Source organism: Colletotrichum scovillei (genome assembly GCF_011075155.1).
Source record: "Colletotrichum scovillei strain TJNH1 chromosome Unknown Contig00010, whole genome shotgun sequence".
Classification (NCBI taxonomy): domain Eukaryota; kingdom Fungi; phylum Ascomycota; class Sordariomycetes; order Glomerellales; family Glomerellaceae; genus Colletotrichum; species Colletotrichum scovillei.
Genome location: NW_023336268.1, coordinates 4622669 through 4634696, shown reverse-complemented (window position 1 = coordinate 4634696; position 12028 = coordinate 4622669). Strand labels below are relative to the sequence as shown.

The following is a 12028-nucleotide window of genomic DNA, read 5'->3' as shown; positions in this document are numbered from 1 at the left end:
GCGGTACTCTCGACTAATACACTACGATTTGTCTCACATAGCACACGCGATGCGTGCTGCCGACCTCACGGCCAATGACTAGAGCTAACCCACCCACCCACTATGAGGACATGATCCCTCGTGCCCATCTGCGTATCAGCTTCAGCCGAGACGCTGTGAGGCGGACGGCTGGCGGAATCGGCCATGCGTTCCTGACAAGACTCTTCATCCATGTTGACGCCAACTGACAGTCTAATCTGCCAGAGCCAGAGATAACCTTTGGTGTGGCGCGTACCGTCATTTCAAACGAGCGAGGCTACCGCGACTTTTCTACTAGCTCCAACATTGATGTGGCATGATTTGAATGCTCTCGGTCAAGTTGCATTGCAACACCAAGATGAATTCTGGAGCAGGCCGCTTGACGACTCGAAAGACTGACCAAATTTCTTTTCTCGAAAAAATCGATGCCACTCTTCACCCTTGCTCGTAGAGGGTTCTGGCTCTTGCAGCTCCGTCTTCGGCACATGTCAAGGAAGAAATCGGCTTGCTGGACCCATCGCTCATTCGGAGACGCGCCTCTCGTTGTGGGGTTGAAATCCATTAGTCTTCAGCCTGGCAACCGTTTGCTAACACTTGAGAGCCCAATTCGCGAGGTGCATCGCATCCAGACTCCAGCACCTAAGGGAACCGGAGAACGCAGAGGGGCCTTCAAACTTGGCTTCCTCCACCGAGGTCGATCCCAGGCTGGGGACCTCCAATCAACGCTATCTGTTTGGCTGCATCTTTAACAGGCGCAAATCCGGTTGCTTTTGATTCTATTCGACCAATCCCTAACATTATCAACGCCCTTTAAGTCTTGAATATTTGGACGACGACTATCGAGTCTTGGAAGTTCAGGCGCGGGATGTCACTATCTCTCAGCTCTCACGCTATAATTACTGGTTTTGAACTGCCGTTATATTTCTCACGTTTGAGACGAGTAGCATCATGGGCTGAGATCGATTTGAAGACTTACCGAAACGATGACCATGACCCACTATGGTCCTCGGTCGCCACGCCTGTATTTGTTAGAGGTGGGAAAACCTGGGCGGTGCTCGAGATCAGCAAAGAGGCGTGCCTCCAAATCAAGCTACTGACATGGCCATCAGAAAGACGCTCATTGCACCGGATAAGCGCCTCCAACAATGACATTCTCTAGACACGTTGCGCATTAAACGACCGATGAGCTGGGTAGACTGGCGATTTCGCATATTGGTGACGTCCGCCTCACGCATCGAACCTGATAAGCTCCCGCGCGACCAGTCGAACGCTTCGCAATTATCTGCATCAAATCGTTGCATGAGCATATGTCATCGCTCTGGAGCATCATGCCCTATCGCGCGCTATCCCCTCCGATACTGCTGCACCCCAGCTTTGGTCCCCCAAAATCTTCTGCTACTGACTGCCGGCTTCGACCTCCTGAGACGGGGGCCTCTATACTAAGTGCGCGGCGATGATCGTGTTCGAGAAGAACCCAACTATTGCCCAGTCCGGGACGACGTCCGCCTACTTGAAACCACCCGACATGTGGGCATCACGGCCCAGAAGTTGGGGGGCAACCGATAATAAAAAAGATGACGTCCAATGTGTGTGGTGCGCCTCTCCCTCCTCTCATCCTAGCGACGCCGGTCGTCCAAAAGAAGAGATTCCCTGTTCCCGGCGCCAGTCGACCTGCGCTAAACCTTAGCCTTATCAGCGCCCAGATGAGCCAATCGGGACCCTGGTCGTTTTGTCAGAGCAAAATGTCATTTTCCCTCTCCGCTAGCGGGAGAGGGATCCACTTCGGGGGCGTTCGCTCCTTTCCGGCAGTCAAAGTGGGTCCGCTCGGGCCGGCCGAAGGCCGTGGGCTTTCCATTCTTTCTCGGTCATCCCCTATTTGTTCTTCTCCTTCTAGAAGGATTCTATGGATATGAGGTTCAGGCAGGTCGAGTCGGCGTTGCAGACTGATGGCTTGCTTTTGAAGAGCAAGTGACTACGTGACTTTGGATGATCGTATGATGGTATCGTGTGGAGTTGAATCGTTCTGGAATGTGACGAGACTTCCACTGCATCGTGGGAGTACCAAGACCCAGAAGACAGGCTTCCTTTGGTGTTATCAGAAAAGGGTTCAAAGTATACAAATAACGACATTACACATGTATTCGGGGTGCAAGGAGTCAGCTCCGTTCCTCTGTCATGATCGAGTCGACATCGTCCCGCATCTTGACCACTTCAGACGCAGTGCGTGAGTCCTACGTCAGACCTGCTTCACAATTTGAGGGTTTTTTACGAACGAACATGCCACGGCCACGAGATTCGTCTAGGTCGACGGGCTGTGTTCTATGTCTCCTTGCCCAACAACCCAGGCGGATTTGGCAAAGATGAAACATCCGCAACAGCCTGTCTATGTTTGAGGCAGCTATCTGCTCAATATAGCTTCACACATGGCTCATATCTCATCAACAGTCTGCTCCCTTGAAAATTTCTGGCGGAGAATGCAGAAACTACAAAGTTTCCCCCCTGTTTCAATGATCCTGCTTTTGTGATGTTACGTGTCAACCGAGTGTGACTCTGTCGTTATGGACGCTCTAGATGTCTTGGTCAAGCCTACGGAACATGATGCCGATGGATAACAGCGTCGCGGGCGACGCTGCGATTTACTTGATGCTTCTCTCATCAGCGCGTCCAGTCGATGGTTATCCGCGATCATTCACGCTATATGCTGCGGGCTGTTTGAGGGGGGTAACGGCTATGTTCAAGCATTGGCTGACCTCTCTATGTACGGGATTGAAGCTTGTCATAAAAAGACCTCGATCCAGGTGATTCCACGTTTAATAGTTGGCAAGACTCATTGATCACAGAACTATATAGAATAGCTGCAAGTTGTGATTTGCAACGAGGTCTCTGGGAAGTCTGATGATGCGATAGGGAGATCCTTTCGTGGACTAGACCAGATGATGGCATCCTTTCTGCGGTATCTCCGTATCATGAAGTGCCGTTTACACCTCACATATTGCTCAAGGTCTCCATGCTGATAGCCAGAACTTGACTCTCTGCGTGGGGGCGTTTGGTAACAGGTGAGCTACCTATAAGTTAGAGTCCTCTATATCTCCCTGGAAGCTCTGCGGCCACTGACCTCTTAGGAAGACAGGGGAAGAGACTCGCATCAAAATCATCGGTGACCGCCTTGAGACACGTTATTTTCCAAGCCTTCTGGATTGACGTGAAAGGGAAACTCTATTTCGCCGCGAACTACTTCGGTACATTGTTTCTATGTTTTGAATAACGGAGTGGCAGGGGCCCCCAAGATGGTCTGAGAGATCTAGAGGATGGAACGACTGCTCGCCATGGAGAGAGTGCCAAACATTATTCTAGATCCGTCGTGTGTATTTTGGTGGAGGAATCGAAGGTCTGGCTGAAAGGGTTGCAGGGCCTTGCTTGATAGTTCTCTACTGTATGGCATAACTGACCATCGCTCGAGGCCTCTGTGACCTGGTAGCACAGGAACAATTCCATTTATTTTCAGGGCAGTGAATGTCCCTTGATCGGAAAGCCTTCCAATCGTACTTTCTCCGTATCTGCTGTGGCACCGGTCTATGCTGGCTGAATAAGTGCATTCACACAGGATGGAGCAAGTCGATGTCGGTGCGATAGTCCGAAAGACGTGTCATATCATTCCCAGAGCGACTAGAAACAGAGTCTATGTAAAGTGACTCCTCCGTCCAACCTCTGGGGGTTCATCGCTTGACGTATTTGGCAATGGCCAAAGTCTTTAGCAAGACCGGTATAAAATTCATCAAGGGGCTGTGGGGACGAACCGAGCCAGGCAGACAGCAGGATGGATATGGCCCTTTCAGCTTCCCTCTCAAATTGCGATCGTGCCAAGGTATTTTTGCTTCTATTCCGGAACATACTGCTGCTTTCTACAAGACGGTATGTCAGCCAATGGATCAAAGTCGGCCTCGACTATCTAGCATCCGTCGCATATACGGCCTTGAATACAACCAACGTCAGCAGCGGTGTCATACTACAAGGCGGCTTTCCTTCCTGGCTCTGACATATGATGTGTACTTAATTGATTATGTCGGCCCAGCTTGGTCCCCTAGTCAGCGAAACGGCCTGCTCAGAATATCGTCTATCCACGCTGATAATGGACGATATCTATACTGGTGTTGCTTCTACTCAATCTCAGGAATAAGATATCTATTTATAGTAGGTTGGACATTAGATCATTACCTGTGTGTTGACTCGGAGATACTAACGGCGACTATATGGAGTGGGCCTCGATGGCTATAAGTTCGTGGATTCTAGCAGAATCGTTCTTCCATAAGTTGAGTCCACCACCACGTAACTCTCCAAATCCGTGCCTTTTCGTGTCACTGTATTCAAGTCACCGCGTAAGGTTATATCACACACAACGCGCTACCCCAAGTTCTCAACGAAGGTCTCCACGCCGAAGAGAAGCACACCAGATCCCTCCTCAAATCTAAACCCCGAGACCGAGTTCGTCGCAGCAAAATACTGACAGCAAAGCAGATTTGTTTACTCATCCACATTCCGTGAGCTTCACCAAACAATCCAACTTCATCGTGCCATTGATCAGTACACCAGCCACCAAGAATGTCACGCCCAGCTCCCGGTCTCAGGTCACATCTAGCTTACTCCAAGCCGGCAAGACCGTTTACACACCATACACAAGAAGACGAAACCCTTGGGAGAAAAGAAAACAACCTTGGACAAGTTTTACGCTGCAAGAAACATCGAAAAGTAAGGACCCAGGGACAAAACGCGGATAAAGTTCCACCTTGGCCAACGGATACACCATCCATAGATGATCTCATCTTAAACATCAATGACTTTCGTCATGACTATAGCTCAGGATACATACGACAAAGTCTGGGTATCATCTGAGCTGTGATCAAGTAAGGTATCACATCGCACTTGGCAAGAGAATCCGCGAGAGAGACCTAGCAAGATAACCTCCATACCCCTTCAAAAACTAAGCAGTGCGGTCATCACTCCAGGACCCCTTTCGTCCCCTCTCCATAGCAGCCACTCTCAAGAAGATTGGTCTTCAGTGAGTATTGAAATATTACACACCTTACACACGGTTCAAGGTTAATGGCTATCGTGTTCTTCAAAAGGCCTAGCTATCTTTCTGCTAAAACTTCTCCCTCTTCCGCGAGCAAGCAACCACGAAGAGAGAGGGGGGTTTCACTAGGCCGGGTATCAGGAAAGAAAAAACCTTGGAAATGCCTCAAGAAAACGCCATCATCATGTCCGTAGAGAAAATGCATAACCCCCTTCCCTCAGAGCCTCCAGCGTATCTGATAAATCATTGCCCTCGACCTCTCTCTCCATACCTCGATTTGGCTCCTCACCGTTGCCCTTCTTCAGAGAAATCGGCCTCTCAAAAGATGAGAACGTGCTCATTCTTGTCATCCCGACTGATCTCGTAACTCAAAATACTATGATCCCGATAATGGAGCATAAGCCTGTACCGTCTCGACGCAGGCGACGGCATAGCCGCATCATCAGCACGCAGTAAACACCCCGTCGCGCCGCCCTCCTGAATCGGACCAGCAGCGATGCCATAGAGTCCCCGAGGCGGCCGACGTCCTGCCTTTTCGTCCGAGAGTGTTGGCAGAACCCGGTCAATCCGGAACCCTTGCTTCAGCTTATACCCGTTCCCCGGGATGTGGTAGCGCGAGCGTGTCGGGGTCAGCAGTATAGCACGACCCATGGCGGATCCGATCACCACGAGCGACAGCTCCGGAATGTGAAGAATCATGTTGAGCCGCTCGGAATGCTGCAGTAAGGGGTGAGGGGGGTACATCCAGCTGATCGGGTCCTTGCAGAAGACCGCCGCACCGTCGTCTGGGTTGATGCTGCGCATCTCAATGTCCTCTTCGTAGGTTCGCAAGATGCAGCACCGGTTGCCCAATTCTTCAAGGGCGCTCCTGTCCTGCTCCCTTGTGTTTCGGTTCTTTACCAGGGGTCGACGAAGATACTGGAGGCGTCCAATGACTGTCGTTGGGGCAACGTACGTTTTGCCATCGTGGGGCGTATAGACCATGTCCAGCCAGGAAGATTGGAATTCGCTCATGTCGTAGTTCGGCGTGTTTTTGAAAAAGCTGGAAAGCATCTCAGGCGGCGAAATTTGCGTCATGCCCTCGCCAGACCCAACGTTTTCTTCCGTTGCAGAAAGCGCCTCCTCGATGAAGACAATCTCATTCGCATCCTCCCCGATGGGCCCACCCACGTCATCATCTTCGCTATCAAGAGAAGAAGAAGACATATCGTCCCATGCTGCGACCGGGATTTCTTCCTCTTCGCTCCATCCGTCGTCATCATCGTCTTCGTGATCCGGGGTGAACAGGACCGCATTCTGTGTCGCTGGGGCTCCAGGAGGGACAATAGCATTCGCGGGGGGTACAGCACCGCCGCCTGCATTATTACCATTGTCGGCTGGTGCCGGAGGAGGGGGAGGAAACGGCGGCGGTGGAGGTGCCGGAAGTCCGAGAAACTGCTGATTATTTAGTATAGCAGCTAGGAAAGCTGGCTGTTGATGCTGGAACCATGCCGCTCCGTGGTGATGGCCGAACGCTTCCGGTTCCGGCATGCGTTGAGCGATCGGCTCCGCAGGATGATCGCGAATGCGAGAGAGGCCCCGTTGGGTCTCAATCCATCGCCCAGCGTGGGAGTTTTTAGCGTTCATGATGTCTGACTCCTCCATGCCCAGGAGGTCTGTCACAGATCGTGCGGGCAGGAAACTCTCGTACGGAAGGACAATGACGCCCCAGCCCCTGAAATTGAATTAGCAGAGGTGACATCAAAGTGTCTGAAAATGGCCTACATTGGATTACGGAATGCCCATTGCCCTTGGACGTTAGCTCTGTGCGATATCTTGAACGGCGCCGTTCCGGCCTTCCATATGTCCAAGATCCAGGTCGTTCCGTAGATATCATTCGCAACAACTTTCTCAGCGTACCCATGATGGTCGTCCCAGAGAGAAAGATTGGGGATGTTGTGACCCCCTTCACCCAGGGGTATGCAAATCCTCCAATTTCGTTTCCTCTTGAGAACCGATCTTTCGCAGTGATCTAAATGTCTCGCATGACAATCCATTTCCTCGGGCAAGCGGGAGAGCCCAAAGGCGAAGACGGTCACTTCCCGCTTGTTGGAGCTAATGGCGATGAGCCGCGACTTTTGATGGATCGCGATCCCCCATGCCGAAATACCCACGTTCTCGCGCAAGAAGTACGTCGGCACGGGATTGGGTTCTCGACAACCGGACGCTATGCGCTCGATATACTTTGCAATCTTCCGGACGTAGTACGCGAAAACCGACCCATCGTCGTAGACCGAAACGAGGATTTCCTCTCTCCCGAGAAACCCGACGGCGATATGGTTGATCTGATGGGAGAAGCGCAAATTCAGCGTGCCTCCAATATGTCGCGCGATCTTGTCAGGCTTCGTGGCCAGAATGAGGTTCGGCTCCCGAGGGAGTGCTTGTTGCGGGATGCCCTTGGGGCGATAGACGAAGATTCGGTTTTCGTACGCAGCGAAGTAGAGCTAGGAAAGGGGGGAGTCCCGTTAGCCAAGTGGTCGTCCCTCACGGCATCCGACGAAGCGGGAAGGGGAGATCCAACATTGTATCTCTGCGACAGAGCTGTCAGGTTGTTCCTAAAGTACGGCGTCCTTGGTATCTTCCTCTCTAAGGACATTGGTTGTGAGCTGCCCGCCTCCTCATCCTCGACACCCGTTACAATCTGGTCAGAAGGGACGCCCTGCACAAGGGTGTCATTCTCGATGCCGTTGACGTGGTCGCGCTCGCGTTGCCGGATCACTTCGGTAGCTCCGTCGCCAAACTAACAAAGTAGAGTCAGCATGCAAGTCGATACTAGGAAAAGCTGCAGAGGCCTCTCGCGTTGCCCCAAAGAAAACAAAAGCAGAGATGCAAAGGAAGCAAAGTTGCGTCGTACGTACCCGATCAACACAGGTCTGAACCTGACACTTCCCCAACACAGCCTCGCGGAAGCCGCGATCATGATACTGACCCTGTTGGCCCGCCATCTACCGCACCTTGGAGTCTTTCTCTCCCTTTCGCCTCGCGCGCAACATACGAGCCGCCCTCCCCTTTGTTGTGGATTTGTTAAAGTATAGAATCTTGAGGCTTTGCCTGTTCCCGATGGGAAAAGAAATACACTGCCTTTTGCGACGATCGAAAAAGTGTGTTTGGCTGCGCGAAGAAAGTTGGGTTGGTGGAAGGTGAGGTCTGGAGAATGGCCTCTCCTCATTCCCCCCCGCCGCAGCTCATCCGCAGCTTCCCTCTGGCCGTTTGTCGTCAACCCACACACACCACCACCGTCCGGGACCTCCCACCTCCAACTCACGCGCGCGGCGGCACACCCACTGAGGGGTGTTGCTCCACTTTAATTTGCGGTTATCGATAAGGTGATGGCCTGATGACGGGACCTGACGGGAAGTCGGGCGGGTGGCACCTGCGTTTTCCATTCCATTGCTTTATCGATAACGGAAGCTTTCACAGAGGGTGTTGGGATCACCTTGCTGGATTGCTTGTCTGGAGAGGAGGGGTCGATTGTTTCAGCGAGCACGTTTTGCGGGGAGGAAACATTCCAGCGTATAAAGGAGGGCAGCAGTACCTACCTCGTCCGTAAGCTTCAGCACCAGGACTTATAGAGTGGCGTTGAAAGAAATCTTTGGTCACGGGTAGTGGTCGTACCTTCAGGCCAAAAGACAGATTAAGCATCAAGGCCACGGACATGCCATCCGACCAATTTTCCATCACCACAACTACTAGAGACCATCCACGGACCTCGTCCTACCACGTGGACTAGCAGGATCAGCGCAGACAAACCAGTTCATAGTAACAATGCTTCGCGTCACCAATGGCGAATGCCTCACACGGGACGAGCAAGGGGCCGAGAATTCATCCAAGGAACTCCTCATTCATTGACTGCATGGCCATTCATGAATCCAATTGCTTACATCAAAATTGTCATCCTAATCCCAACGTTTGGCTTCTTCGCCAGTTTTTATGACATGATCGTCAGTGACCGTCTAGCTCGTGCCTGACCAAAGCCGGGTATCCGAAGCTGGCACTCCCAGAGTAAAAAAAACCAAAGTGCCTATAGTAAGAACCATTCCATAAAACGCCATTAGGGGGGAGTGGTAAAAAAAGGGGGGGAAACATTTTCCGTCACTCGTGTCATCAAATACACATCGTCGCCAAGAGCTCCTCAATGCGCGACTCTAGCAGGCACACCTGTTCACCATCCAGCCAAAACTGCGGAGCGCACTACGCCCTCATAATCTCAACCATGTCCTTCATCCGGTAGTCCAGCACGGGCGTGACCCAGTCGTCCTCGACGAGCGCATACGTCTCCTTGACGTTATCCTTTGGCTTGCGCGGGTTGACGGCCCAGTACCCGAAATCGGCGTCAATGACCTTGAGGTAGCGCAGCAGGTTGTTCCAGTAATTCGCGTCGCCGATGCTGGGCTGGTGCGGTGCGCCAAACTCGCCCACCCACACGGGCGCGACGTCACCCTCGACGAGGTAAGCCCAGTTGTGCCGCATGGCCTTCACAAAGGAGGCGTACGCCCGCTTCGAGTATCGGCCCTCGAGGCTGCCCCAGCCGGACCAGGCGTACACGTGGGCCGAGTAGACGACGCGGTCGGGCACGTCGAGCACGACGGGCCGCTTCGCGACGCCGGTGAGGTCGTTGCCGGACTCGGTGCCGCCGACGATGACGAGCCAGTCCTTGTTCATCTCCAGCAGCCTGTTGCCGGCCTTCTCGGCCGCCGTGGCCCACTTGTCCCAGGTCATTGTGCCCCACACGCCGCGCACCTCGTTCCGCAGGTCGACGCCGATGACGCCCGGGTTGTCGACGAGGCGGAGCATGATCTTCTCCCAGTGCTGGATCCAGTCCTCCTCGGTCTGCTTGATGCGGCACAGCGGGCCGAGGTGGTCGTTGGCCCAGTGGGCGTCGCAGGGGTCGGCACCGCAGCACCAGGTCGAGTGCGTGATGTGGTTGTTGACGATGACGGCGATGCCCGCGTCCGTCAGCGCCGTCACGCAGGCCTCGAATATGTCGAGTGCCTTGAGACCAATCAGGTCCGGGTTGGCAGCGACCAGCTCGGCCGGGATCGGGGGGTCGGTGATGACCATCTCGTCGCTGTAGGGCAGGCGGACGCTGTTGAAGCCCAGGCCGCGAATGGTCTGCGCAATGACATCGCGATGCTGGACGTCGAGTCCGCCGGGGATGTTGAGCTCGTCGCTGGCACCGTACCAATTGACGGACAGGAGCTTGAAGCGACGTCCCTCCTCGTCGACAATGTCCCGGCCCTTTGTGTGCAGCGGCAGCGAGTACGTGTCGATGCTGGTCTCCTGTGCTGGAGGTAGGAGGGGCCGCTGCTGGAACAGCTGAGCTTCCGGGTCGGGCACCCAGGGGACACCGAGAGCAGCCTCTGCTTTCCACAAGTAGTGGACGTAGCCGCCGAGGAAGACGAGGGACAGTATGAGAAACATTCTAAAGGACGAGAATCTGACGAAGCCGAGGTGGCAGGTTCTCCTTCTTAATTTCGAATGTGTTGTTGCTGTTGGTGAAGAGGGCTGGGGTGAGGTTGAGATCTTGCGGAAGAAGAGGCCGGTGGAGGCTCCATGATCTTCGGTTGTCGCAGAATTGTCTATGCTCGGGAGGTAGACACCACCTCTAGCTGGCGGAGTGCTCGGTTGCTCGATGTCATCAATCGGCGTCCCAGGTTGGGGACGTCCCGCGCTCCAGCGCCAAACCCTGGCCGGCGTGCCGGGGTTCAGCTTGAAGATCTCGGAAAACGGCATCACTAATGTTCCGATAAGATAAGCGATAAGGTTGGGTTGTGGAGCTTGTGGTCCAATCAGTGGAGTCTGGTGTCACCACCTTGAGAGCTGAGGTGAGTCCGCTGAGAGGCTCCCCTTGGCGGGATCGGGAAGCGGTGGGCTTGTGCGGGAGGTGGTGGGTGTCAAGCCGGGCCAAACTAGTCCCTTTCCAGCGCCAGCCCTGCTGCAAGGACAAAGCCTCAAATCCGACGGACGACGGACGGGTGGTGCGGACTGCAGAGCTTGTCCCGACGATGCCGATAACCTAACAAACGGGCAAGATGACCTCACACACCTTGAACCTGCCCGTTTTCTGCTTTTGCTTTTGCTTTTGCTTTCTTCCTGTAACGAGGTGTTCCTTACTTTTTGATCTCCTTGAGAGACTTTAGCCTGAGCAGGGTATAAGAGTGTTTCGACCACGTGCTCGGGAACGCAACGCTTCAATGTTCGGACTGCTCGTTTCGTTTCTTCGAGACGTTCCCTTTTCGTCTCGTTCTGATGTCGTCCGGTGAAATGCTCACACCGGATACGCGTACAGCCCTTGTAGACGTCAGGCCGTTTCCGTCTTGGCGGTATTGACAGGTTTTTTACTCTCTGTCTGATTTCCTTCCCTTCTTTTTCCCCCCCCTTCTCGGCCAGGTTCCGCTATCGTCCGTGGTTTTCGCTTTCGGTATGTTGTTCGATTCCACCCAACTTCCAGGCCAAAATCTCAATACCGTCTTCAGTCGTTGGTGGTCGACAGTTTTGAAGCTGACTGAAACGTTTTTCTTCTGTTTCGTAGTTCGTGGTGGCTTGGGTCAAGTGAAATCAAAAACCCAGTCGGTTCAGTATTTGAAACGATAACTTGATGAGTGTCCTTGTTGGTGTAAGCTAGGATCAACAGTTCGTCGTCGTTGATGCCTTGTCGTCAGAAGTCATGCACACGTTTCGGTCAGAGTCTCTCAGTATAAATGACGAGACGTTTTTTTGATACAAGTGTAAGAAAAAAGGGGTTACACTCGTCTGTGAAAATTCCTTCATTTTGGAAGCCCAACCTACTTATAATCAAAAGACTGGGCAGATGAGTGAAAAAGTCCGTCCACCGCCCGAAGAGTCAATCTGCTTCTCCACCGTCAGTCAGGACCTGGGTCTCCGAGCGGAAGCATTTGC

The 12028-nt window shown here is 53.1% G+C and overlaps 2 protein-coding genes across 2 annotated transcripts; both read right to left on the bottom strand.

Moving 5' to 3' along the window:
* Positions 1 to 5092: 5092 nt before the first annotated feature.
* HER10_EVM0003267 (uncharacterized protein) lies at positions 5093 to 8268 on the bottom strand. Its single transcript, XM_035472949.1, has 4 exons — positions 7987 to 8268; positions 7650 to 7868; positions 6854 to 7572; positions 5093 to 6803 (listed from the first exon to the last, which is right to left on the bottom strand). The coding sequence occupies exons 1-4, from the start codon at positions 8071 to 8073 to the stop codon at positions 5408 to 5410; spliced, it is 2421 nt and encodes an 806-aa protein (XP_035327782.1). The 5' UTR covers positions 8074 to 8268; the 3' UTR covers positions 5093 to 5407.
* A 683-nt stretch (positions 8269 to 8951) lies between these two features.
* HER10_EVM0010501 (cellulase) lies at positions 8952 to 12011 on the bottom strand. Its single transcript, XM_035479958.1, has one exon. The coding sequence runs from the start codon at positions 10859 to 10861 to the stop codon at positions 9320 to 9322; it is 1542 nt and encodes a 513-aa protein (XP_035328438.1). The 5' UTR covers positions 10862 to 12011; the 3' UTR covers positions 8952 to 9319.
* Positions 12012 to 12028: the final 17 nt, after the last annotated feature.

What these genes read in the sequence shown, in the direction of transcription:
- HER10_EVM0003267 (XM_035472949.1), bottom strand. Translation starts at nt 8,073, where the DNA reads ATGGCGGGCCAACAGGGTCAGTATCATGATCGCGGCTTCCGCGAGGCT. An exon ending in TTCAGACCTGTGTTGATCGG is followed by an intron (nt 7,869 to 7,986) that starts GTACGTACGACG and finishes CTACTTTGTTAG; the next exon opens with TTTGGCGACGGAGCTACCGA. An exon ending in TGGGCATTCCGTAATCCAAT is followed by an intron (nt 6,804 to 6,853) that starts GTAGGCCATTTT and finishes ATTCAATTTCAG; the next exon opens with GGGCTGGGGCGTCATTGTCC.
- HER10_EVM0010501 (XM_035479958.1), bottom strand. Translation starts at nt 10,861, where the DNA reads ATGCCGTTTTCCGAGATCTTCAAGCTGAACCCCGGCACGCCGGCCAGG.